General features: G+C 41.7%; 1 protein-coding gene across 4 annotated transcripts in view; it reads right to left on the bottom strand.

The window, feature by feature from the left end:
* NELL1 (neural EGFL like 1) overlaps window positions 1-26,597 on the bottom strand; it is a 515,249-nt gene extending 488,652 nt beyond the window's left edge. For all 4 annotated transcript variants that reach the window (XM_075567201.1, XM_075567205.1, XM_075567202.1 and 1 more), the window contains exon 1: window positions 26,418-26,597. In XM_075567201.1, the coding sequence (XP_075423316.1) occupies window positions 26,418-26,466 (49 nt within the window). In that variant the 5' untranslated portion in view covers window positions 26,467-26,597. The remainder of the gene's footprint in view (window positions 1-26,417) is intronic.
* Between the last annotated feature and the right edge of the window lie 294 nt (window positions 26,598-26,891).

Genomic DNA, 26,891 nt, shown 5'->3' with positions numbered 1-26,891 from the left:
GAGGCCTATATTGTATGTGGGTTAATGATATAACTAGTTGTACCTGTGTTCAGTAAACGGTTATTAAATACAAGTGTGTGATCTTATTGCATTGGGTACTGTGAAGGGGTTATCTGGCACTGTCAGGATCCCTCACAGGTGGAGGAGCTGTCACCAGATCATCAGGTACACCCCAGGCTCCCAGCAGCGGAGGTTCAAGCCTCCTGTGAGCCACAGGTAAAGCGCCACACACTCAGCAGCCGCCAAATTTCCCATAGGGTGGGGGAAACAGCGCTACATAAGTATTGGTAAGCAGATGAGTCTTAGCAATAACATCACATTAATAATGGTTCCTTGCAAGCAATAGGTCAAGAAACACCATTTGTACCGGCTTGTCGAAAACGTACGAGACATTTAGAGGCACATGGGCAACTTGTTCATATACAGAGATATAAACGGGAAAAAACCTAAAACACTGCAGCATTAAATAGCTACAAACCATGATTGTGGCCAATATGTCCTTATAACAGCTCTAACTGATGGGAAAAACCAGAGAACCTGCAAACCTATAATTATATATAAATCTCTCTATCCCACAGAAAAAAAACTGGAGATGTACAGGATCCAGCGGGTCTATGGGGAGAGATTAGCCTGTAATAGCTCAATACGGAGAGTGTTGCTGCAATAAAAATCACATACAGAAGGATTAGCAGTCGGTTATATATTGAAATTATAAAGAAAACTGGCGTTACTATTGAATAATATGTGTAACTGCCCACATTAAATGTTCTTGAACATCTAAAAGATTAAGTATTCACTTTCAAATATTATCATATTAAAATAACTACTCGCAAACAGCAGGATGGTCAATTTATTCTAGCGGACGCTCTCCTATCAGTGCACTAATTCTGCAAGCGTTGAGTGACGTGCCCTTTAACATGAAGCAGGAACCCAAAACAAAGGGGAAAATCCTAAATGACTGAACTATGACCAGAGTATCCGGTGCAGTCAGAATTCCATGGTTCGTCATTTTGTAGTGGGGTTTTACCATGCATCCACTATCTTTTCAGTAAAGTATTTTCTCACTTGACCCCTTCAGTATGTATGTATGTATGTATGTATGTATGTATGTATGTATGTATGTATGTATGTATGTATGTATGTATGTATGTATGTATGTATGTATGTACAGTGGTGTGAAAAAGAAAGTACACTCTCTTTGAATTCTATGGTTTTACATATCAGGACATAATAACAATCATCTGTTCCTTAGCAGGCCTTAAAATTAGGTAAATACAACCTCAGATGAACAATAACACGTGACATATTACACCGTGTCGTGATTTATTTAACAAAAATAAAGCCAAAATGGAGAAGCCATGTGTGAAAAACTAAGTACACCTTATGATTCAATAGCTTGTAGAACCACCTTTAGCAGCGATAACGTGAAGTAATCGTTTTCTGTATGACTATCAGTCTCACATCATTGTGGAGGAATATTGGCCCACTCTTCTATACAACTTTGCTTCAGTTCTTTGAGGTTTGCGGGCATTTGTTTATGCACCGCTCTCTCAAGGTCCCGCCACAGCATTTCAATCTGGTTGAGGTCTGGACTTTGACTGGGCCATTGCAACACCTTGATTCTTTTCTTTCTCAGCCATTCTGTTGTAGAGTTGCTGGTGTGCTTGGGATCATGGTCCTGTTGCATGACCCAATTTCAGCCAAGCTTTAGCTGTCGGACAGATGGCCTCACATTTGACTCTAGAATACTTTGGTATACAGAGGAGTTCATGGTTGTCAGGCTGTGCTCACCACAAACGAGGCTGGACCACGGTGCTGAGGTGGGAAAGGATATAACGCAAGGATATAAGGGCACGTCTTGAGTGTAGAATGGTCTGGATATCCGGGCCGGGGCAGGAGAGGTACGCATAGTAGTGGGTACTGTTAGCCAAGTCCGGGGTTAGAGAGAGAGACAGTCGTATTACCGTAAGCCAAGATCGGGAGCGGAGAGAGCGGAGTAGTCGTATTGCCGTATGCCAAGGTCGGGAGCGGAGAGAGCGGACTAGTCGTTAGCCGTATGCCAAGGTCGGATGCCAGAGGTGCGGAGAGTCGAGGAGGAAGCCGGTTCGGTACACAAGGACGATACTGCAAGACAAGACAGGATAGGACTAGGGAGGCAGAGAGTGATGAGAACAGCAACTGGTTCTATGCTCAGCCGACGAGCCAGTGACACCGTGGAGCATATATAGGCGAGAGGATCCAATGGCAGGGTAGCGAGATGGGTGTGTGAATGGCCCAGGCTGTGGCAGGGATAGGTCCAGAAGGGCTCCCTGGGGAGGAGCTAGAGAGACCAGTAAGTATGCCTGCATTTGATTGCAGCGTCTCGTCGGGGTAGTGTGCCTTTAAGAGGCTGGAGCATCTCCGTGTGGCCGCGCCTGCGAGCACGTGACCGGGTGCGCGGCCAGAGCCGGCACTACATAGGGAACACTGGCGTGCGTGCGCGCGCCTTGATGCGGCGGGGTTCGGCGGCCTGGAGGGAGGCTGGTTGCGCGGCGCGGGAGAACCTGGCGAAGGTGCAGGTGAGTGGGGAGCATGCCGAGGGCGGCGTGACTCCCCGGGTGTTACAATGGTCGACTCAATGACTGCAAGGTTACCAGGTCCTGTGGCTGCAAAAACAAGCCCAAATCATCACCCCTCCACCACTGTGCTTGACAGTTGGTATGAGGTGTTTGTGCTGATATGCTGTGTTTGGTTTTCGCTAAACGTGGCGCTGTGCATTATGACCAAACATCTCCACTTTGGTCTCGTCTGTTCAAAGGACATTGTTCCAGAAGTCTTGTGGTTTGTTCAGATGCAACTTTGCAAACCTAAGCCGTGCAGCCATGTTCTTTTTAGAGAGAAGAGGCTTTCTCCTGGCACACCCTTCCAAACAAGCCATTCTTGTTGTTCAGTCTTTTTCTAATTGTACTGTCATGAACTTTAACATTTAACATGCTAACTGAGGCCTGTAGAGTCTGAGATGTAACTCTTGTTTTTTTTTTGCAATTTCTCTGAGCATTGCACGGTCTGACCTTGGGGTGAATTTGCTGGGACGTCCACTCCTGGGAAGATTGGCAATTGTCTTGAATGTTTTCCACTTTTGAATAATCTTTCTCACTGTAGAATGATGGACTTTAAATTGTTTGGAAATTGCCTTATAACCCTTCCCAGATTGATGGGCAGCAACAAGTGCTTCTCTAAGATCATTGCTGATGTCTTTCCTCCTTGGCATTGTGTGAACACACACCTGAATGCTCCAGACCAGCAAGCTGCTAAAACTTCGGCTTTTAAAGAGGTGGTCACACTTGCTGATGATCAATTAATCAAGGGCATTTGATTAGCAGCACCTGTCTGCTACTTAGCATCTTAATTCCTATGGAAGCAGTAAGGGTGTACAGGCATACCCCGGTTTAAGTACACTCACTTTAAGTACACTCGCGAGTAAGGACATATCGCCCAATAGGCAAACGGCAGCTCACGCATGCGCCTGTCAGCATGTCCTGAACAGCAATACCGGCTCCCTACCTGTACCGAAGCTGTGCGCAAGCGGGGAGACTATAGAGCCTGTTACACATGCGTTATTTACATCAGTTATGCACGTACATGACGATTGCAGTACAGTAGATGCATCAATAAGTGGAAAAAAGGGAGTGCTTCACTTTAAGTGCATTTTCGCTTTACATACATGCTCCGGTCCCATTGCGTACGTTAATGTGGGGTATGCCTGTACTTAGTTTTTCACACATAGCTTCTCCATTTTGGCTTTATTTTTGTTAAATAAATCGTGACACGGTGTAATATGTCATGTGTTGTTGTTCATCTGAGGTTGTATTTAACTCATTTTAAGGCCTGCTAAGGAACAGATGATTGTTATTATGTCCTGATATGTAAAACCATAGAATTCAAAGACTGTACTTTCTTTTTCACACAACTGTATGTATGTATGTCTTTATTTGTGTAGCGCCATCCAGGTACATAGCGCCTAACAATACACAGGACATAATATTTTAACCCATTAGAAATAAGCGCTTCACACATAACACAATAGGAAAAGAAGTCCCAGCCCCAAAGAGCTTACAATCTAAATCACACACAACTCTGCCTAACCTAACTCACCATTTATTTAACCTGACCTAAAGATCAACGTTAAGCGAGAATGGAAATGATTTTTCCTACATCCACATCTGCCCTGTGCGATAGAATGAAATGGTATACAAAATAAAGGTGTCCAAAATATATCCAAAATGTTCCCCCATTGGTAATTTAATTGCAACACATCATAGTGGGAGATAGAAAATGTACCAGTGTTCCTTAACAGTAATGATTGATGTAAAAGCGGATTCAGTCTCATTGATTTAAAGTTTGAAATTATTCAAGCAGAATTATTTTGAGAGCAGCATGTAACCTGGGGAAATGTACATTATATATTCAACGTATTCAAAATGACTCTACAAGCACACAAGGCCCTCTATGCTGACAGTATCTAGAACACAAAGTATATCTCACGTGTATATAATTGATTGAGTGACCCAACCTAGATTTCAGGATCCAAATGATTGATGATATACAGATGGCAGTAGAGAAAAAAACACCTTTACAATGTCAGATCTAAAAAAAATAAAATCAATGTATTTTTGGTCAGCTAATGAGAATAAAAAAAAAGTATAAACACAAAGTATTTGATCATTTGTATGCAAACATAACAAGACCAACAATATTGGACACTTTGTATGTAATGAGAAATGGCAAACAAGAGAAGTATAGAGTGCAACAGGAATAACAACAAGCTAAAGAACCGGTTTGATGCCTCAGACATCATGGTTGATTAGACGCTCTTGAGGGAAATGGTTCATTTTGCATGTGCTATTCTAATGCAAAGTAAAGAATAAGGGAAAACTGAAAGGATCATTCATATGTTGAATGCCAGATGTGTGGACATAAAGTGATAGCTGTATAGGTTTTCAGAGACAATTATACTCTCTGTAAAATCAGAATAAATCACCACCCGTTATAACCTCTTATTTTTTTTTTAAGTAATGTTTTAAAAGTAGTCTCTGTCGCCCATAACTGCTTAACAGGAAACTTTGTAAAGTCATAGATTTGTTTTTTATTCCATCTCTAGGTTTCTTTACTAGAAAAAAAAAAGAAGGATCATAACCTAGAGCTCGAGACCCCTCATTTCCAGTAATTCTTCTGCATGGATAATAAAAAAAAATTATAATATAAGTGTAGCCAGGTCCCCTGTTGGTGCGGGGCCGTGCGCGGGCAGCGCGTCTCTCTCTCTTATGCGGCCGGTTGCCGGGGACACGAGCGGGCCGGTTGCTGGGGGCACGAGCGGGCCGGTTGCCGGGGACGTGATCGGGCCGTTGTTAGGGCCGCGGTCGCGTTGCTGCGGTCTCGGCGGGTAGCGGAGCAGGGCGCCGCCATTGCTAGGTACATTGCGCATGCGCAAGGACACCGGAGCGCCGGGAGGAACACAGATAGGTCGCGCATGCGCAGTGCAGGGCAGTCCACCCCCAGGGTGCACAGGGGCAGAGTCACATGACACCCGGGGAGCCAATAGGGCTGCAGCATCTTCCTGCAAGGAGATTGATACATTTTCGCGGGTTTTCAGCACGTTTTGCAGTTGGTGACCGGAGCAGCTAGGGGAAGGAGGTAGGGTGCAGGAGTCAGTGACTCCCTGCACTAGGCCAGCAGTCCCCTAGGCCCCATATAGCCCTGAGTCCCAGTAGCTGAGTTTTGTAGGGACAGGCCTTAGGTTAGGGACCCTGCCCCATTAGCTATTTGTGAGTTAGGGACACAGTGGACGCTGCGTTCCTGCTGAGAGACTGGGGCTCAAGTCTCTGTCATTAAAGAGAGCTGGACTATCTTCAGGGTGGGATCGCCCCTGACGGATCACCATGCTGGTGGATCCGGAATATCGTGTAGTAGCTCGTCTGATCCTTTTCGAAGCAGTTGCAGATCCGAGCACTGGAGTGCTCGGCAGGTACTCTAACCCTACAAGTGCACCAACAATCCTATTAGCTTAAATAGTGACTGCGCAGTCACACATATCCGCTCTCTGTAGAGTGCTGGACATTGTGTGGGGGATTACTGGACACGGGGTGGGATCACCCGGTGAAGGTGGGAGAGTTATACGTGTCAGATTAGTTAGTGTCTCCTCCAGAGAGGGACACCTGTTATTCTATCTATATGGTTATTGGTTATATGCTCACCAGTAAAGGTATTTGGTTATTATACATACAGGGTATGTGGTTATTATATGTGTCCTGCGAGGAACAATTCCTGCTCTGCTAGGAACCATCGCAGGTGGAGGCGCTGCACCGAGTACAAGGTTACTCTTACTCTTAATATAATTGCCCCAGGTTCCCCGTGGCGGAAGCTCAGCCCTCCTGTGAGCCAACAGGTAACGCACCACATCTGGTAACACTGTATGTTCTCCGCACCCACACTATATCTGCGATTGGGTGGGGTGGAATACCCGTTACATAAGAAACACTCCCCACAATATACTGTAGACCAGTGTTTTTCAACAGGGGTTGCTAGGAACACTTGGGTACAGCGGGCATCCCTAAAGTTCATCTCTCCTGTCTTGTAAACGAGGCAAAAAGCCCAGAAAAAACGCTGCACCACAAATTCAGAAAGCAACAAGGGAGATGATAAAAAAAAAAAAAACACGATTTACTGTGCCAAAAATAGAAGAGAGTTACACTGACATGTTTCGCCAACAAATGGCTTTATCAAAGTGCAATTTTTTGAGCCCCAGTCCTCCCCATATCCAGGGAAACCTATCATCTCTCCTGTCTTGCCTTCAAATTATTTCTGGGCAAGCTACCCGTCTATCTGAACAAGCGTCTCACCCCTACCACATGCAGCACTTATCTGAGATCTGACTCACATCTCACAGCCCCCCCCCCTCACATCTCTCACAGCCCCCCCCTCACATCTCTCACAGCCCCCCCTCACCCCGTCCCCTTCTACCTGGGTGGACACAGGCACAGAGAGGGCTCCCCCGGCTTAAAGAATTAGCCGGCAGTAGAAGCTCTTGAGTCAGAGCAGGAGCACCATGGGGAGAGGAGCGCTCTATAGCAGCAGACAGGAAGTTCCGGGTCAGACGGCTAGATGGCGCCCCTCCCCTGCTGTCCTGTTCTGACTCTCACTCAATTAATTCTACTACCAGCTAATACTTTATAAGCCCTCTGCCGACACATACCATCTCCCGCCTGCCGCCTGTTAAGCACCGGTTCGGCGAACGCCAGAAATCCTAGGAACAAGTTCGCACGAACCGGTGCAAACCGGCTGAATCCCACCAGTGGTTCCATGCCCCCTAGGCATGTCCTGCCCTTCTTGTAATGCTTTGCAGTGTTAACAATCATTATTTTCTTAGTCTCTAGTGTTTGAAGTTACCATGGTAACCTTCTACCTACTGCACTGAGCTTCGGAGGGTGCTCCATTTTACCCTCTCAGAGACTTAATATTTCAAACTCTTATATCTCCAGGACAGAGCATTGTACAAATAAAACATACAGTCATTGGAAAGGGCAAGGGGGACATCTCTTATCATAAGTAAGAATATAACGTAACAAATGGTCAGCAGCCTGGACTGCTGCTTTACATAGTTACATAGTAGATGAGGTTGAAAAAAGACGTAGGTCCATCAAGTTCAACCTATGCTAAATTTAGACAACAGATACTTTATCCTATATCTATACTTATTGATCCAGAGGAAGGCAAACAAAAAACCCCATTAAGGGGAAAAATTGATTCCTTCCTGACTCCAAGAATTGGCAATCGGATTAATCCCTGGATCAACATCCTTCTCGTGTATACTTATTAGGTATATCCCTGTATAACTTTCCCATCTAAAAAGATGTCCAACCTTTTTTTGAACAAATCTATTGTATCTGCCATCACAGTCTCCATGGGTAATGAATTCCACATTTTAACTGCCCTTACTGTAAAGAACCCTTTCCTTTGTTGCTGGTGAAATTTCCTTTCCTTCAACCTTAGGGATGGCCCCGAGTCCGTTGTACTGTCCGTGGGATGAATAGTTCTTTTGAAAGCTCCTTGTATTGTCCCTGAATATATTTGTATATAGTTATCATATCCCCTCTTAGACGCCTCTTTTCTAATGTAAATAAATCTAATTTAGCTAGCCTCTCCTCATAAGTTAGAATGTCCATCCCCTTTATTAATTTGGTGGCTCTTCTCTGCACTCGCTCTAGTTCCATAATGTCTTTTCTTAGGATTGGTGCCCAAAATTGTACTCCATATTCAAGGTGTGGTCTTACTAATGCTTTGTAAAGGGGCATAATTATGTTTACTTCCCTTCCATCCATTGCCCGTTTGATGCAAGATAAGATTTTGTTTGCCTTTGCAGCTACAGCATGACATTGGGCACTATTGCTAAGCCTGCTGTCTACAAGCACTCCTAAATCCTTCTCCATCAAGGATTTCCCCAATATATCTCCATTTAATTTGTAAGTCGCCTTTTTATTCTTGCATCCCAAATGCATAACCTTACATTTATCTGTATTAAACCTCATCTGCCATTTACCTGCCCACGTTTCCAGTCTCTCCAAGTCCTTCTGAAGAGAAATTACATCCTGCTCTGATTCTATTACCTTACACAATTTAGTATCATCAGCAAAGATGGAGACTTTGCTCTCGATCCCAACCTCAAGGTCATTAATAAACACGTTAAAAAGCAGGGGTCCCAGTACCGATCCCTGAGGTACTCCACTCACGACTTTAGCCTAACCTGAAAAAGTTCAATTTATGACAACCCTCTGTTATCTGTCCTTTAACCAGTTTTCAATCCAGGTACATATATTATTACTGATTCCAATTTTCTTTATTTTGTACACCAACCTCGCGTGAAACCGTATCAAAAGCCTTTGCAAAATCTAAGTAGACCACATCAACTGCATTACCCTGGTCTAAATTCCTACTTACCTCCTCAAAGAAACAAATAAGGTTAGTTTGGCAAGATCTGTCTTTCATAAATCCATGCTGACTATTACTAATAATTTTGTTTTCCATTAGGTATTCCTGAATATTATCCCGTATTAAACCTTCAAGTAGTTTCCCTACTATTGAAGTCAGGCTTACAGGTCTGTAATTTCCCGATTGTGATCTAGCTCCCTTTTTAAATATAGGCACCACATCTGCTTTACGCCAATCTTGTGGTACTGAGCCTGTGGAAATGGAGTCCTTGCTATTACTGAGCTTAACTCCTTGAGAACTCTTGGATGTATGCCATCGGGGCCAGGTGCCTTATTTACTTTAATTTTTTCAAGTCGCTTATGAACTTCTTCCTCAGTTAACCAATTGTTAATTAATATGGAGGTTGTGGCTTCCTCCTGTAGCACTACTATTGAACTTGATTCTTCCCTGGTAAACACAGAGGCAAAGAATTTGTTTAATACCTCAGCTTTTTCCTTATCTCCAATAATCTGCCTACCCATCTCACACTGAAAGGGTCCTATATTTTCTTTTCTCATTTTTTTGTTATTAAGGTACTTAAAGAACTTTTTAGGGTTGACCTTACTTTCTATTGCAATCCTTTTTTCATTATCCATTTTTGCTAATTTGATTGCCCTTTTGCAATTTTTGTTACATTCCTTATAATTCTGATACAATGTCTCCGTCCCTTCTGATTTAAAGAATCTAAACGCCTTCCTCTTCTTGTCCATTTCCTCCCCTACCTGTTTATTTAGCCACATTGGTTTTGACTTATTTCTTTTATACTTATTACCCAAGGGTATACACTGATAAGTGTGCTTTTCTAACAATGTTTTAAAGACTGCCCATTTATCTTCTACATTTTTCCCTGCAAAAACATCATCCCATTGTATTACTACTAGATTAGACCTCAGTTTATTAAAATCTGCCTTTCTAAAGTTTAAGATCTTTGTTGAACCCAAGTAATCTGTTTTTTGATAATTTATTTCAAATGAGACCATGTTATGATCACTGTTACCCAAATGTTCCAGGACTTGAATATTTGTTATTACTTCTACATTGTTTGATATGACCAAATCCAGAACTGCCCCTCTCCTGGTTGGTTCCTCAATAATTTAAACACAACAAAAGTATTTATAATTATCTTTAGTTCACACTTTACCTTTATAAGCTTATCAGTGTGTGAGTTTAATAGAATGGTTCATTTGGCAAGCAGGTTTTCCCCACCTCAAAAAAAAAATAATTATATAACGTTTTGGTCTGCAGAGAGCGACCTTCTTCAAGCAGTGCCCGAAACGTTGGCTGGGGTGCCTGTATTTTTCTACAATACAGAATCATTTTGAATATCATTCCTGGTGGGCTGTCTCCTCATTACTGGACTCCAATCTGGTAATATATATATATGAAAATAGAAAGCGAACAGCCCATAGTGCGATACTGTATATACAGGCAGTCCTCGTTTTACAACGCTTCGCTTTACAACGAATGGCTTATCCAACGCTGTGCAATGCATACCTATGTTAATTTTTACAACGCCAAAATGGCTTATCCAATGCTCTTACAACGTTTTGCAAAGTTGTTTATGTGTATATAATATACACACATATGTATATACTATATAATATATTATATTATTAAATTTTATGTTATATTATATATAATACAGTATATACACTATATAATTTATGTGTGTGCTGCGTATCTTATTGCCTGCATAAAATATTTGCTGTATTTTAGTGTTAAAAATGCCTTCAGGAACAGAACCTTTCATTTAAACAGTGTTCCTATAGGAAAACGTGTTTCACTTTAAGACGTTTCGCTATCCAACGCCATTTTGAGTAACGCATTGTGTCGGATAACCGAGGACTGCCTGTACTTTAATATAAAGGGTAGAGGGGAAAAGGCTCACTCACAGAGGTACAGTAAAATCAGGCATGTAGTGATACCATATCACAAAGTGCTGCGGACATCTCGGTGGATCCCCTGCATCATCCCAGTGTCGGCACTCTGCCAGTCCTTTCTCCTCCTCAAACTGCTCCAGCGAGGAAGTGTCCTGCAAGCTCCTGACTGCAACTGGAGGAACCAGGGCTGCACACACTCCGTGTATAGGCAAACAGGAACCGTGGTGGATCAGACTAGCAGACTTCTGGTCCACCAGTGATGACGTCACTTGCGTCGTCGTCCTTACGCGTTTCGTCTCCTCATATACTTTAAAATGTTATTGATGCTTACTAGAGATTAGCAAATGTGTCAAAATTCGATTTGCAAATTATTCGCGAAGTTTTAGACAAAATTCAAATCGACAATTAATTATAGCAAAGATGTTGTAAACAAATTTGAGTGAATGTATGCAAGTCTGCCGGCAGTCACAACACGTCACAATTCGATTTGTGCACTTTAATTCGACTCACCCAGAAGTTCCAGAACCTGAAATATGAAAGAGACAGAAGGTCTGGAACTTTTAGACAAATTGAATGTTAGCTCGAATCGATTGTGGGAACAGTGGCGGCCGGCGGTATTGCATGCATTCAAACAAAGGTAAGGTAACTGGCCTGTTTTTTGTAACCAGGTCGCGAAAATGCATCGCATTCTCTGCAAAGTCGAATGTCAGTGAATAATTTGCACATCTCTAACGCTTACCCACGATACTAAAAGTTGGCACTTAAAAGGTCTTGTTTCTATTGCTAATCGATAAGGTGCAACACTCAAGGAGTCTTTCACAATGAAACATTGTAATAGAAAATAACCTAGAGGGTCCATAATTCCCTCGGTGATAAACAAGTTAGAGTTGGTCTTCCTTAATAAATACATGATGTATTTCACGGTGAGGCTCTAGTGTGCCTTAATTTCTCAACTTATCAGCATTCCAATGAGTGGCCCTACTCAAATACGACACTTGTTCTTTCAATGTATCAATCAATTCTACTTTTCTCATCAGCGGGATGTATGATTTCATTTCTAAGTATGTTCCTCCCACCTCAACACCCTTAGAGACCTGGTGGATCACAAAAAAAATAAAATGATACTGTGCTGTGGCAGAGCTAAGCAGACTGAAAATAATGACTAAACATGTAACCAACCGTAACAGATTATTAAGGATGGAATTTCATGGAGCTGGTGTACAGACCTCTGATTTCAAACTACCGGGCCAAAAAGTTTTATATAAAAAGGAAAGAATTTGCAGACATATTTTGTTTTTAATAATGTGGCACTAGCCCAATTTAATAAAACAAAGTAAACACATTTCAGCAGTGTGATTTAAATTTGTTCTTCCATTTGGCTCTAACCTTGATGACCAGATAGATGTGTGAATGCTAATTACCAACTCTTGATAAGTGTCAAGACCTTTGTTTCAATGCCACCGGGCTGAAAGGAATTACAAGCCAACAAACCATCATAGAAATGTCTCACATAGAACCTTCTGCTGTGTGACTGGGGGTGTGAAATGATCTAATTAAAATAGGTGGTTAATTATTGGGTGATCGTATTCAATCACTCAGATAAACACCAACATGTCTCACCTAAAGTCACAAACATGAATATTAATAGAATATATTTTATGGCAAAGGCTATATTAATGACATGGTTCAAAGTCATAGGGTTAAAGGATAAAATACAGTATGCACCACAAGTTTGCACCAAACTTTTCACACCATTATAGATCTGCTTCTTTAACTCTTCATTGTATACAATTGTACCTGAAATTAACCAGAAGACGACAGTTTATGGTAATCAGTGACTTAGTTAATTACGATTCTGTACCACCAATTTCTAATTGCCACCAGGCTGAAAGGAAGGCCAAAAATATCAGTGCAACTTTTCAAAAGTGGCACAAGATAGCCAAGACGTGAATTTAAATAGCAATAATATAGAATCAATATTATTGTTTGATATTGAATTGCTGCTCCTTCCAGACTTATCCCTACCAGTCCTCCTTTGTTTTTTTGTTTTTTACAATATAACGTGTAGTAATTCTAAAAACGATATGGGAATCCAAATCAACTCGTACTTGAGTAGATGTAATCTTCTTTATAAACATTCTATCTTCTATTAGGGTGCACTTACAAAAGGTAAAAGCAAATATAGCGTTACGTTCCAACATGTGGAGGGTGCTGTCCTGCATCACTCGCATGTATGCCTTCCCCCTTATGGATGCTTAAGGAAACCTTTTCAGGGTGAAACGCGTTGGATAGTATTTGCCAGTTTAACATGGGGGGCGGGGGATGGAGAGCGTAGCCAGCTGTCAGACCAACCCAGGAAAGAAAACGAAAGTGGGGCTTGTTGCGGACCACAAGGCTGATGTGTTGCTGTACGGGTTCCTCTACATTTCGCAACTTATGGCTAGATTTGCTTCAACCTTTGTAAGTGCATCCTAATAGAAAATTGAATGTTTATAATGATGTATTGCACTACGTTTTTCCTTATCTCTTTGCTCTTTTTCTCTTTATGATGACAATGAGAATGGGAAGATTCTTAAGTCTTGATAACATCCACTCAAGCGTGAGCGCATTTGGATTCCTTACTACCTCACATATCGTTTTTAAAATGACGACCATATATCATGTGTAAAAAAAAATAACGTTTTTCCTGTTTTGTGCACTCCTTTGAAACGGAATTGAAAGGAAGAAGGACCAACTTATTTTTATGTAGTAATCACTTAATCCCAACGCATTTCAAGACATGCAACTCAAATACTGAAGGGGATAAAGAATAGATGATGGATGTCCCCATAACGTAACCTTTATTACGTCCTCCTACTTTGCTAGGACCAACTATGTAGGCAGTGCACGGGGATCTGAAGCTCTCAGTTATGATATATGTGTGGCTATAAAAGTTCAGGGGATGCAATAACCCTCTGTCTACCCAAGTCAATGACCAAAGAACAGTACCCAAACTTGATCAAGAATATAATAATATTTAATAATATTAGCGGATGTTGAGATATTTGATCTCTTTGCTATAGATATCAATATAAGGCAGGGGCGCTCAAAATCAATCCCCAAGGGCTACCAAAAGGGCCAGGTTTTCCCATTTTCTGTAACACGTACTTAACCAAAAATTTTTGGTTCTTATGGACACTTTGCTTATGTACAGTATATATTTCCCTAAATACCCGGCGTAGTCCTCAAGGATTGAAATGAAGCATTCCTAAAATAATAGGTGTTCATGGTTCAGAGTGACATTTCCTATGGTACCATGAAGTTATAACAAATGATAATGAAAAGATCCGGTCAGAAATCTTATGAATTATTAATGTTGATGTTCATATAATACATTAGGTCCACAAAATCTTTCAATTCCAGAAACAAGGCTTCAGGAGGTGCACATTTCAACACAAGTACAGATATGCCGGAGTACTTATGGGAGGGAATAATTACACAACTCGAGTATGTTGTTAACAACTTATGCCGAGTGCAAACTACGGAACAATAATTATATATTGCTGGAGTGTCTTGTTGCAATTGTAACATGTTGGTAAAACGGTAGACTTCTTTATGGGTATAATAAAGTGAATGCAGGTGTCCTAATAATACAAATATTAGGCCCAGATTTACCAAGCATCTGTAGACTATTTAACCTGAGTTAACATCACAGCGTTAGGTAAGACTGATGAGAATACCTATAATAGATGAATAAATAAACTTTTTGCAACGTTTTAATATATTAACCTCAAAGAAGCCATTGACAACTGGCTAGCTGGCGACTCAGGCCTACAAAAGGGTTAATACAGGTGCAGACACGAGTATCCGAACACTTGCCTTGGAAAATCTGGGGCAATCTCCCAGTAATGCTGCAACATTTGTGTGACATTTCTATGACAGACTAATGGCCCATCGGATTAACACAGCAGGGGATCCCTGGCAGTCCCATTCAGTTTATACCTAACACTACACCTCCTACCTCCATTGCATACCAAACAGGCTAGTGGGGTAACTTCAACCTCCCTCCCTCTAGGGGGCATAACAACCTTTCCTGGGGCACCTACACCAATCACCAACTACCCCACCCCAACACACTTTATAACCCCCTCATTTCGAAGGAGCAATCCATGCAATATGCTACGTGTTTTTCCCCCCTTAATAAATCAGTTCTGTAGAATTAGATAATAGTTACTAAAAAGAAAAATAATATTCAACACAATGCCATTTTTAATGAGTTTTTATATACGGAGCATCCTTTGATTTCTGTGACAGGTTTTAGCCACCTCCCCAGCAGTACAATATATTTGCAACAAATCTACGTAAGTACCAGCACTCACTGTCTAATAGCTAAATGATGAAAACAGTTGTAATGCAGAATAAACATTTAATAATAAAATGAACCAGAAATAAATCAAATGTGTTTGCAGAAACCAGTATCACAAATGGGCATGTCACAAAGTGAGGGGGGGGGGGGGGGGGGGAAAGAAGGAAAAGGGGAAAAAATATGAAACACAAGGAATATACACAAAAAAACGGAGAACGGAAAGTATGCTAGGGGGGCGACGTTTCGAGGGACTACCTCTTCATCTGGCCCATTCCCCCTGGTCCAAAAGGACCGAGAGGTACTTCCCTAAGCCTCCCTTCCCCTATACCTGGTCAAATCAGACACCCCTGAAAATAGTTAGTAAACATATAGTGTAAGCTAAATACAGCTAAACAGCTAATAGCAGGGCAGCAAGAATCCACTACTGGTACAGTTAAAGCTGAACACAGCTTGCAAGAAAGCAGCTTGCAAATGAGCACCAAGAGTCCACACAGTCAGTGAAAGGTTAATGAGAAAAGTAAATGAAGTGGTCAAACCCTCAGTGGCTCTGCTCCTTCAGCTGCTTGTGTGGAGGGCTGAGGATATATATATATTTGCAACACTTTCCTGTTTGTGATCATTTGTTGCCAATATTCCCAGCAGTTTGAGCTGCAAACTGTAACAATAGATAATGTTACCGTAGTAATATAAGAATACATCATAGCTGCTGAGCTACACTGACTGAAAGATTGATTGAAACTGAAAGGCGGCCATTTAGTGAACCCCAGGAAGCAGAATTTTTGCTCAACAATCACTGGAGAATTAATACATCCGCAGCTCAGGAAATAAGTTTTCAATAAAAAGTAATCAAAGGCTGGATATATTAAAAAATATATATATATTTTAATGTGCCGCGTGGCAGCCTCTTTAAGAATGACTTACAGAACGATTAGCCACAGTTGGTAGGACATGTCAATACAAAATAAAAATATAAAACAAACTATATGAAATGACACATTTCAGTATATATATATATATATATAAAGTGATTATAAATCCCTCGAGTGCCAGCGAGGCTACCTATGTCTTCAAGGAGAGCCAGAGTAGCCTCATTTGCACCAAAGGGATTAATGATCACATAAAACCACATAACCCATCCACATTGAGATCCCTGATCTTCACGATCAATGACCCCTTTAAACTAATCTATAAGAATATTCCAAAGGGCCGATGCCCAGTCTTAAAAAAAATCTCCCCCAAAATATTCCGGTAAGGTAAAAAAAATAATTCCTTTCAATTTGATGGCAAAATAATTAAAACCTGCCGCCTAAAACGTGGCCTGATCCACTGCCACTCCTGTCTCTCAGTGATCGATCCTCAACCATGACTGAAGTCCACAGTCCTTTGTTGATTTGAAGAATAATCCTGTTTGCATATTGGAGTCATCGTTCAAACATTTCTTATTTATCTTCTTCTTCATGGACGCCCTTCCTCAGCATTCTCTTTCCACCGTTCACTGAAGTATTATATGAGGCACGGCTTATATATAGGGCCTGCCGCCGTCACATGTAGATGTAGCCAGACTCACTCTCTTTTCAGAGCCACGGCTGAAAAATCAGAAAGTGGCGACTCTGGAGACAGCGTCTGCCGTGACAGCGCTGCAGAGGGGATCCATTCTTCTGGATCAGCCCCAACCCCCTGTTCAATAATCTTTCGGTGCCGGGGTAGTCACAGTCATGCAACTTGCCCCTGTGCCGAAGACAGCAAAGGCTGCTACATCTGTAACACATGGAAGATGGTCATGTGATAAAATCAACCAAACAAACCAATTTGCTTTTAACCAATAAAGTAGGATGTTGATGACATCACATGGGATACAAATGTCCCACCAACATCCGTTGTCATTGGTAATAGAAGTTGCCATGTGGTAAAATCAACCAATCTTTAATCACAGGGCCACCGACCATGTGACCATTATTATGTGTGGGGGAGGTAAGGGAGGTGGGTGATGGGGTTAGATGCACGGTGTAGGGTAGCTAGGCCCCCCAGGGGAACAGAGGTGTGGGCTAAGCTCTTGTTTGCCACAGGGATGATTAAGTCATTGCCAAACACCCTAAAATCAAGTGACATTAAGGCAAAGAAAATGATGTGAACTTCAGACGTTATTTTTGCATATCATGATGTTAATGAGTAAGGCCATTACCTCATGGCAAAACAACGCCTGTTCCTGTTTCAGGCAATGTAACATTATTTTTCCTAATTTCAACGAAGCATCGTGAATCTGGGCCTCAATATCACACAAATGTGTTCTTTCTGCAACCTTGAAAACAGAGCTCAAGAGCGCCCCCTAGTGTCCTCTACTGTAGAAAGTGTGACCTACGGTAGTAGTGTTGGTGGTTAGGTCTTTGTACAGTATTTTATTCTTTACATATGCTATAGGCTTTGGAAGAAACATAAAGGGTGTTATTATGGTTTCATAGTAACGCTACAGTTCCTTTCTCACTGTCATTTACAGCGAATGCTGCTTCCTTAGCGTTGGAAATTCCTTTTGCTGATTAAACATTCTGTTTACATTCATGTAGAACTAGGCGCATGTCTTCAGTTGAAGGCCAACCATTTGCACTCATGCTGCAACTGTCATTGCATATTTCATCTATCTGTATTTCATTGTTAGATGCTAAAGGGCAATAGGATCTTAGATGGTATTTCACATTATGTGGCTCTGAAAATCAGAGTATTAACTTATTTTCCGTCGAGGTGGCCAGCAATGTATTTATCTCTCTTTCTTCATAACCGGGGGGACAGACGTAAACACAAACACCTCTGGAAGTATTTTCCTTGTTTTGAGATAGAGAGATAGAACGAGATAGAGAGAGATAGAGAGAGATATACATATATATACACACACACACACACACACACACACATATATATATATATATATATATATTCCACCAGATGTTTGATTCTAAGCACGATACCTTATTTTTCGGTGCCTCTGATACTTGAAATTAGACTGCAAGCTCTTTGGGATTATAACTTATGGGGGGACTAATTTTAATTGTACGGCATTGTGTGACAATGACATTTCTATTTAAAAACGACCAAACCGATAACAAGGATGATTTGGCGAAACCATGAAGTTGGCCTATTTGTCCATGGATGGTTATTTTATCCTTGTAACATTGCGCTTTAAGTGTGATAAATCTCCTTGGCATTTGGTATTTTAAACCGATATTTTTCTTGGTTGTTTAGAGCAAAAACATTGGATATATATAGATGTATCCAAAGACCTTTGCATTACTTGTTAACATGATTACACGCTGTACTTTATTCAAGCACAAAACAACTGTATTTCTAAAATGTGCCACTATTATTTGTGAAGGGCACAGGGAAGAAAATCACCTGTTAAAATATATTCAGCACTCGTCAGAGCTTGTGATGCAGGAATTGATAAATAATGCAGCTAAACCATTATTTCTAAAGAAAATGGCATTGACATTTATCTATCACCAAACATATGGAAATTACAAGCAGGGGTTACATCATACAACAAAAAGGCAGGAGACTGTGCAAAGCATGAGAACAGGTTACAGAAAGGTGTGTGTGTGTGTGTGTGTGTGTGTGTGTGTATACATACTGTACACACACACACACACACACACACACACACAGTGTTAGGGATTGAAGCTATAAAGTGCTGAATACTGAGTGGGGTTTTGAGTGTGGTTACCATCAGTTCCTCCATACATTTAAGGCCCCACCGACCCCTTTAGCATATATACAAGTCCCCCATTTCATGACTGAGCATGTGAAAAAATATGCCAAAGAAAAACCACCCCATGGGGTTAGGGGCTAAAACAGAAAGCCGATGACAGATGTGTTGTTGAGAAACACGGGACTCTTAAGACACAAACACATCTGATTTGACAATGATTGCGCTAAGAAATTCACAGGACTATTACCTACACTTATCCCATTTTTAACTATTTGGGCCACATTTGTAGCAGTGTATTTGTTTTTTCACTCCCTTCTCGTGAAACTAAAATGTGTGTCATTTCCGCACAGCGTCAGCTGTTTTGCTGTTCAACACATTTTTCGTATGCATTATATATGCAGTTGTTCCTGGGACTCATGCAGACATTTAATAACATGGTATTTAATTAATAATTAATGAAGAACTGAACAGCAGCTTCCCTTTAATAACTAAGACACTCCACCACCTGTGATCATAGAACCTCAGCCTTAAAAAATCCCTTCTGGGAATTCCTGATAGATCTGCTAGGCCAGTGTTGCATTCTGTTTATATGTAGTGTTGTGGGTTATTTTTGGCCCAAGCATGGGGAGAAAATGGCCTAACCCTTCCCCTGTAAATGTGTAAGAAAAAGTGGTTGATTTGAATGTTTGATGCTGTTACAAGCAGCAATGTATTTTGTTCTGCTGTAACTAGGAGACAGCATATTGTAAAATGGAGAGGAAAAAAATAAACCTGATAACGGGATTGCAACACTTCAGAAACCCTTTGTTTTCATGCGAGATTCTATGACGTGTTTTGGATTGCCAGAGGTTGGTTTGAATGTATGAACAATTCAAGCCTCCACATTATGTATCTCTAATTTCTTCTTTTACGCCTGCTAATGTGTTTCAGCCAGGCGGTTGCTCAAGTTTAAATGTTAGCATGTTTTGGAAGGGATGTGTTGTTTGGCATTATGTGTTGAGGAAAGTGAACAGTACCAGTAGCAAGTTAAGAATTTAACCCAAATGAATGACTAATTACATTTGTTCAGCTAATGATATGCAGAATGTGTGTGTGGTGTGTGTGTGTGTGTGTGTGGTGTGTGTGGTGTGTGGTGTGTGTGGTGTGTATGTGTGTGTGGTGTGTGTGTGGTGTGTGTGGGTGTAGGTGGTGTGTGTGGTGTGTGTGTGTGGTGTGTGTGTGGTGTGTGTGTGGTGTGTGTGGTTGTGGTGTGGTTGTGGTGTGGTGTGTGGTGTGTGGTGGTGTGTGATGTGTGGGTGGTGTGTGTGGTGTGGTGTGGTGTGTGGCGTGGTGTGGGTGTGGGTGTGGTTGTGTGTGTGTGGTGTGTGTGTGTGGTGTGGGTGTGGGTGGTGTGTGTGGTGTGTGGTGTGTGTGTGGTGTGTGTGTGTGTGTGGTGTGTGTGTGTGGTTGTGGTGTGGTTGTGGTGTGGTGTGTGGTGGTGTGTGGTGGTGTGTGGTGGTGTGTGGTGGTGTGGTGGTGTGTGGTGTGTGGTGTGTGTGGTGTGGTGTGGTGTGGTGTGTGTGGTGTAGTGTGTTTGTGTGTGGTTTGTGTGTGGTTGTGGTTTGTGTGTGGTTGTGGTTTGTGTGTGGTGTGTGTGTGGTTGTGGTGTGTGTGTGTGGTTGTGGTGTGTGTGTGGTTGTGGTGTGTGTTGGTGTGGTGTGTGTGGTTGTGGTGTGTGGGTGTGTGGTGTGTGTGTGGTTGTGGTGTGGTTGTGGTGTGGTTGTGGTGTGGTGGTGTGGTGGTGTGTGGTGTGTGGTGGTGTGTGGTGTGTGGTGGTGTGTGGTGGTGTGTGGTGGTGTGTGGTTTGTGTGTGGTTGTGGTGTGTGGGGTGTGTGTGGTTGTGGTGTGTGTGTGTGTGTGGTTGTGGTGTGTGTGTGTGGTTGTGGTGTGTGTGGTGTGTGTGTGGTTGTGGTTTGTGTGGTGTGTGTGTGGTTGTGGTGTGTGTGGTGTGTGTGTGGTTGTGGTGTGGTGGTGTGGGGTGTGGTATTGTGGGGTGTGGTATTGTGGGGTGTGGTATTGTGTGGTGGTGTGTGGTGTTGTGTGGGTGTTACAGTGCCCATGACCGCTATTTCCAAAACAGACAAGGATGGAATTCATTAGTGCATTTGCTCCCTGTTGGAGCGACAGAATTGAAATGAGTTGGTACTTTCTATTCTGATGCAGATCTTTTAACTCTCAGTCTATTCAATACATTTGCTTAAATGGGAAGGATACATGTTGCAGCCCCAAATGGCAACCTACACAGGCTCTTGGATTTTCCTCAATCATCATGTCAAATCTTACCAAACCACCCAGAATGTCCCAAAAACAGTGTATCCTTACTGCCGTTTGAACAGGTTATAACACGTATTTCATCCCGAAATCTATCTCCTTATGTGATATCAAACTCCAGTTAAGCAGAGAGGTTTTGCTGTTGAACTCCACATGTTACGCTATGGAGTGGGAGGATGTGAGCAGTATGTTAGGTCTCCGAATATGGATCTTATACACGTGAAAACAGCCCCATTCCCAATATGACAGCACTTGTTATAAGCACTGACTAAAATGATGTATTTTCAGTCAGCAAACTACCCTTATAGTGAACAAAGAAACAATGTTATAAGGTTACCGCCTCTGTTCTCATAATGTGATGGGGTTCAAAGTTTCTTATTAATCAGGAGGGTGCCAAATTAATATTTCACACTGAGCAGTATGTGTCTCAAAAGGTTAAAACCAAACAACGTTTCGACCTTATTGGACTTTATCAAGTGACATAGTGGCATCGAATGCCACAATGTCACTTGATAAAGACCAACAAGGTCGAAACGTTTTGTTTGGCTCAATAAATGAGTTAGTTATTCCAAATCCGTTTGTGCCCTGTGTTCCTTCAACTACTACTTGCATTGGATTGATTACAGGCTATCGATCAAACACAGGAGCACCGGTAATTGTATCATAGTTACATAGTATCATATTTTATTATACTTTTTTTTTTTTAGGTGTGCAGCATTTATTTCATATACTTGGTCTCAAAGGTTAAAGACATTCAGGGTCTGTATTTCCAGTGCCCATATATATTGCTGCCTACACGGCCACGTGTACAAAAACCAAGGCATGCTATGTGGCATGACTGGTTTAATAGAACTCGCACTACAATGCCCTTTGTCTAGGTGTTTCAATGTGTTTTAGTGGCAGTTAGTTACATTATGTAAGCCAGTGGCAGGTCAGGTTTAAAGGATATCCCTGCTTCAGCACAGGTGTCTCAGTCTCTGATTGAAACTCTGATTGAGCCACCTGGGAGAGGGAGTGGCTCAGTGAGAAAAGATACTGACTGGAACTGAGAGATGGTTCAACTGAAACAGAGCCTGGTTCAATTCCCGGAGTTGGCTCCTTGTGACCTTGGGCAAGTCACTTTATCTCCCTGTGCCTCAGGCACCAAAAGCAGGGACCTGTGCCTGCAAAATGTCTCTGTAAAGCTCTGCGTAAAACTAGCAGCGCTATACAAGAACATGTTATTATTATCATTACCTGTGCTGAAGCAGAGATCTCACTAAAACCTGACCTGTTGAGGGGTCAGAGGGACTGGAGTTGAACACTGATGTAAGGAGTATAGGAAAAAAGAGGATACCGGCGCCACAATGAATAAATAATGGAAAGTCCAAACCATTATTTATTCATTGTGGCGCCGGTATCCTCTTTTTTCCTATGTTCCCCGACTGACTGTACTGTCAGTATTTACCTGGCTGCCAATGTTCTTTCACTTTATTAAGTATACTATTTAATATCTGTAGCGCTGTTTCACACCGTCTTTTTTTGTAACTGATGTAAGGAGTGCAACAGGGGTTCATATTCATAAGACATACACAGTATTTCAGAAAAAGCATTACAAATATGTGACTAATTATTCCTCTGAACAATAAATCATCAGAATTCTGCCAATATTATAATTTTCTGGTGAATTAACCATATTTTGCCACTAGAAGAAGCTGGTGACCAGACCCCATGAGATCAAACACCTGCAGTACGTAAACATACAGAAAGCATTCACCTACCTATCAGGCACATGGATGTGTGACGGTATATGTTACAGGGTGGAATAATGATTGTTTCAATAAATGGGATGCAGAAGCATAAAAAGCATATGTTGTATGCAGTTGACCCTCCAAATTACAGAAGTATTTCATCATACATTCTGTATACAGTAAGGCATTTATTGGATACTGAAGGCAGCTTTAACATGATCAGAGTACTTACTACAAGTAGGCACTACTGAAAGTCTATTGCAAAAACACTTGCAGTCTTCATTAAGAGAAGAGGCTGCTATTTCAGATGTCATTAGCTGAGGCTTTTGTAGTTGCTTAGATTTCCTTTACTGTTGTCATGTAGAAGTGGGATCTACAATTGCCCTCTGTTACTGCATCGATAAAAGCACAATTGGCAAAATTCAGGGCATGCAAATATGCAGCAAAAAAAACGGTAACCTGCCTCACAAAGTGAATCCACAAAACATGTTTATTAGTAATGCTTTGTTGGTATATAAGGTTGACCGTAATTACAGGCACAACACGTGCTCTGAAGAGCTTACTGTAAAAAGTATGGGGAGAGAAAGAAGCTGAAGGTTACACAAAGCTAGCACTACAGCCCTTATTCAATATGCCGGGATGCTGCTTCCCAGGGCTGGAGAAGAGTTCAACTCCCTTCAAATGGATGGGACTAAAATCTTCTCCAGCATTGGGAAGTGGCTTCTCAGCCTATTGGGTTGGTGTTTTGGTCTTCAGATAAGATTGCTTTGTTTTTAAAGACTCTCTGATAACCACCGCCCCTTCTCATCTATTGGGTAAAGGTTTGCATGCACAGTTACTGTATTGCAGTAGCCTAAAGAAAAATCATAGACACAGTTGCAGCATCCGCCAAGATGATACAATTTCATCTAAGGGTCTTTAATTTAGCTCACTTTGATTACAGGGCATTACAATTCATGAGACTTGGAGAGAAAAAAAAAATCTGCTCACTTCTCAAACGAAATCCCATTAGAAAGTTATTTTGCAGCAAGATGTTATTATAGTCATTTTTCATTTCCAACCTTAAAAAGGGATTTGATTTTTTCTGCTTGTTGTCAAATGACATTTAAATCAGAAAGGCAATCTTCTACATGCACTAGCAGAAGTCTCCTTAAAACAAAAACTATCGTTTCCTAGGCATAGGGCAGAATGTTCCTCCCACTGTGTTCTAAATCAGGGCTTATTTGAATTAGTACTGGGAAAAAATAAGGCAAATGGCACCAAGATTTCATGTGAAACCATTGTTCTATTATACAAGGCATCTGGAATTTCCAGCTTGACTTTTCCCTGCGATTTCACCGGCCTTTTAACATTTTTTTCCTTTCTCTATGAAACAAAGAAATAACAGTCCACATATGGCCAAACAAAAATACTCCTACACTTTTTTTTTTTTTTTTAAATAAAAGCTTCACGGTTTTCAGGTATACACAATACTTTGAAAAAGATGTTTACTGCTTGAATATTAGGCTGGTAAATGCATAAAAGGATGTATTAACCCCACAAGGGGCAAGGTTCTGCAATGGCTTGCATGCCCCTCTGGTTGAAAATGGGTTAAATATTAATGGAAAAGAAATAGACCTTTTCTTAATCAAGAAAAAATGGTAATCTGAGTCCTTTGAAGGGTGTTGAATGATCCAGTCCCCTTTTCACCTGTGTATAACACTTCAAAGACCAGAAATCTAAGCCTAAGGCTGAAAGACTGAAAACTAAGCAGAGTCTAACTTTTTTTTTTAATATATAACCTTGTAACCCTTTCACTGCTGCTTGAGTAGAAACACTTTATATGGCAGATACACAACACAGAACAAGTTCTGCCATCCAGAGGCGGAAAGCAGACAGAAGACCCTGATGGCACAGTAACAAATAAACACATCAGAAAGAAGGACACCCACAGAGCACCTGTATTAATGCGATTAGTTAATAAAATAGAAGCAATAAGGTGCAATACATGATTCATATTTTAAGAAAGCGACTCTTGAGTGAAAGCTTCAATAAACCACACTTATCGTCTTAACCTAATTATTTGTGCAGATGTCTGATACAAATCGTGATGAGTGATCTCTCATACGAGATTCTTTTATTACACGACTGCAGCACAAAGCAATGTGTCCCACTTTGATTTTCAGTAACACACAAAGGAGATATACAGTGTGCAGGAGTGGTTTAGTGATTGCAATACAATACTACAATGGCATTACAGCTTATTTTCCAAGGGCATCTGATCCAATAAAAATTTACACACTCAGTTTACTCTGATCTAAATGAAATAAACCAGCTGCTAGGAAAAGGTAACATTATCTACATACTGTCTACATCCTAATTCACATTGCACGGTTTTAATATAGTGATAGTGGACCAAGAGCAGAAGCTCAAAGCAGCCACTTGCTTCCTTTACCAATTTACAGGTGGAAAATGCTCTGGGTACAAAGCAATCTAGCGTCCCCCAGCCGTGTGCACTAACTAGATAACACTGATCATGTCAAAGGTAATGTCTTCCATATCGCACAAGCCATTTACAGGTACAATATTAATAAGGAGCACAGGCAGTTGACATTTAAATTAGATCATAACACAGATTATGGGCAGCTGTCTGGTTTTGGCTGTGCTATGGGTTTACACCTGCAGTGCTTGATTAGACTGCTTTTCAATAAGAATGTTTCCTAAGTGTCAGGTCTACTGTGGATGGAATATATTATAAATGGAGAATGTTGCACTTTTCATTACGGTGGATAAACCAAGCTAGCCACCGACTTTACTAGGGACAAGCAGTCATTGTGGCAATAGAACAACTTAAACACCCACAATGTGGTTACAGCTGATGATGGCAGAGGTCATACACCTGGTGTTCAGTGGGATTCCCGAGAGAGCAGCTATAACCTGCAAACTCTGATCCAGCTGTGCCATGCACACCCAGCTAAACTATGCACACCGAGCTATATCATGCACACCCAGCTAAACTATGCACACCGAGCTATATCATGCACACCGAGCTATGTCATGCACACTCAGCTATACCTCGCAGCCCCAGCTACATCATGCACACTCAACTATAACTTGCACTCAGCCATACCATGCACACCCAGCTATACCATGTACATCATAATCACCTATATCATGCACACCCAGCTGTACCATACGCAATCAGCTATAACATGTACAGCACACCCAGTTGTACCATGAACTCCAGTCTGCACTATGTGCATCACACCCAGCAGTATGCACAACTATACCCTGCACATCACACCCACATGTACCCTGCACATCACACCCATATGTACATGTACATCACACAAAGCAGTATACACAATACACCCTGTACATTACACCCATATGTGCCATGCACATCCAGCATGTACATCACACCCAGGTTCACCTCTCCTGCACACCCCCTCTCTCTCACTGCCCGGGCTTACCTGCTTCAGCAGCGAGCACGCAAGCCCACAGAGCCAGAATCACATCCATTTGTGTCCTGTACAGATGTTCCCGGACAGTTTCCCGGCAGGAACCCCCAAATAATCCCCCTGCAGCTTGTTAGCCAGAGACCCAAACTTGAGCAGCTCGCTGCCAGGCACTAGCATCGCTGTCAGACTCCAGCACCTCTGCACACTGCCTGAGCCTGGGCTGTGGGATCAGACCACTTGTGCTCATAGGGGAGACCCAAACAGACTTCCCACCCTGTCACACTTTAATTTGCCTTTCTACTCATCACTGGTACATTACTAACTCTTCAAAAATCTATTGCTACGCATGGAGCTGTTCCTTTTAGCCTTTCCATTGGCAGATTCTGGATTTGATCATTGAGATTTTCAATTTTACCCCCTTGTAGGATTTGTTTGGTTTGAGCCTCACACTAGAAACTCAGGCACTTGCAGAATGTGTAGGGAGAG

The sequence above is a fragment of the Ascaphus truei genome, chromosome 12, assembly GCF_040206685.1.
Source record: "Ascaphus truei isolate aAscTru1 chromosome 12, aAscTru1.hap1, whole genome shotgun sequence".
In the NCBI taxonomy this organism is placed as follows: Eukaryota; Metazoa; Chordata; class Amphibia; order Anura; family Ascaphidae; genus Ascaphus; species Ascaphus truei.
This window is presented reverse-complemented; position numbering and strand designations above follow the sequence as displayed.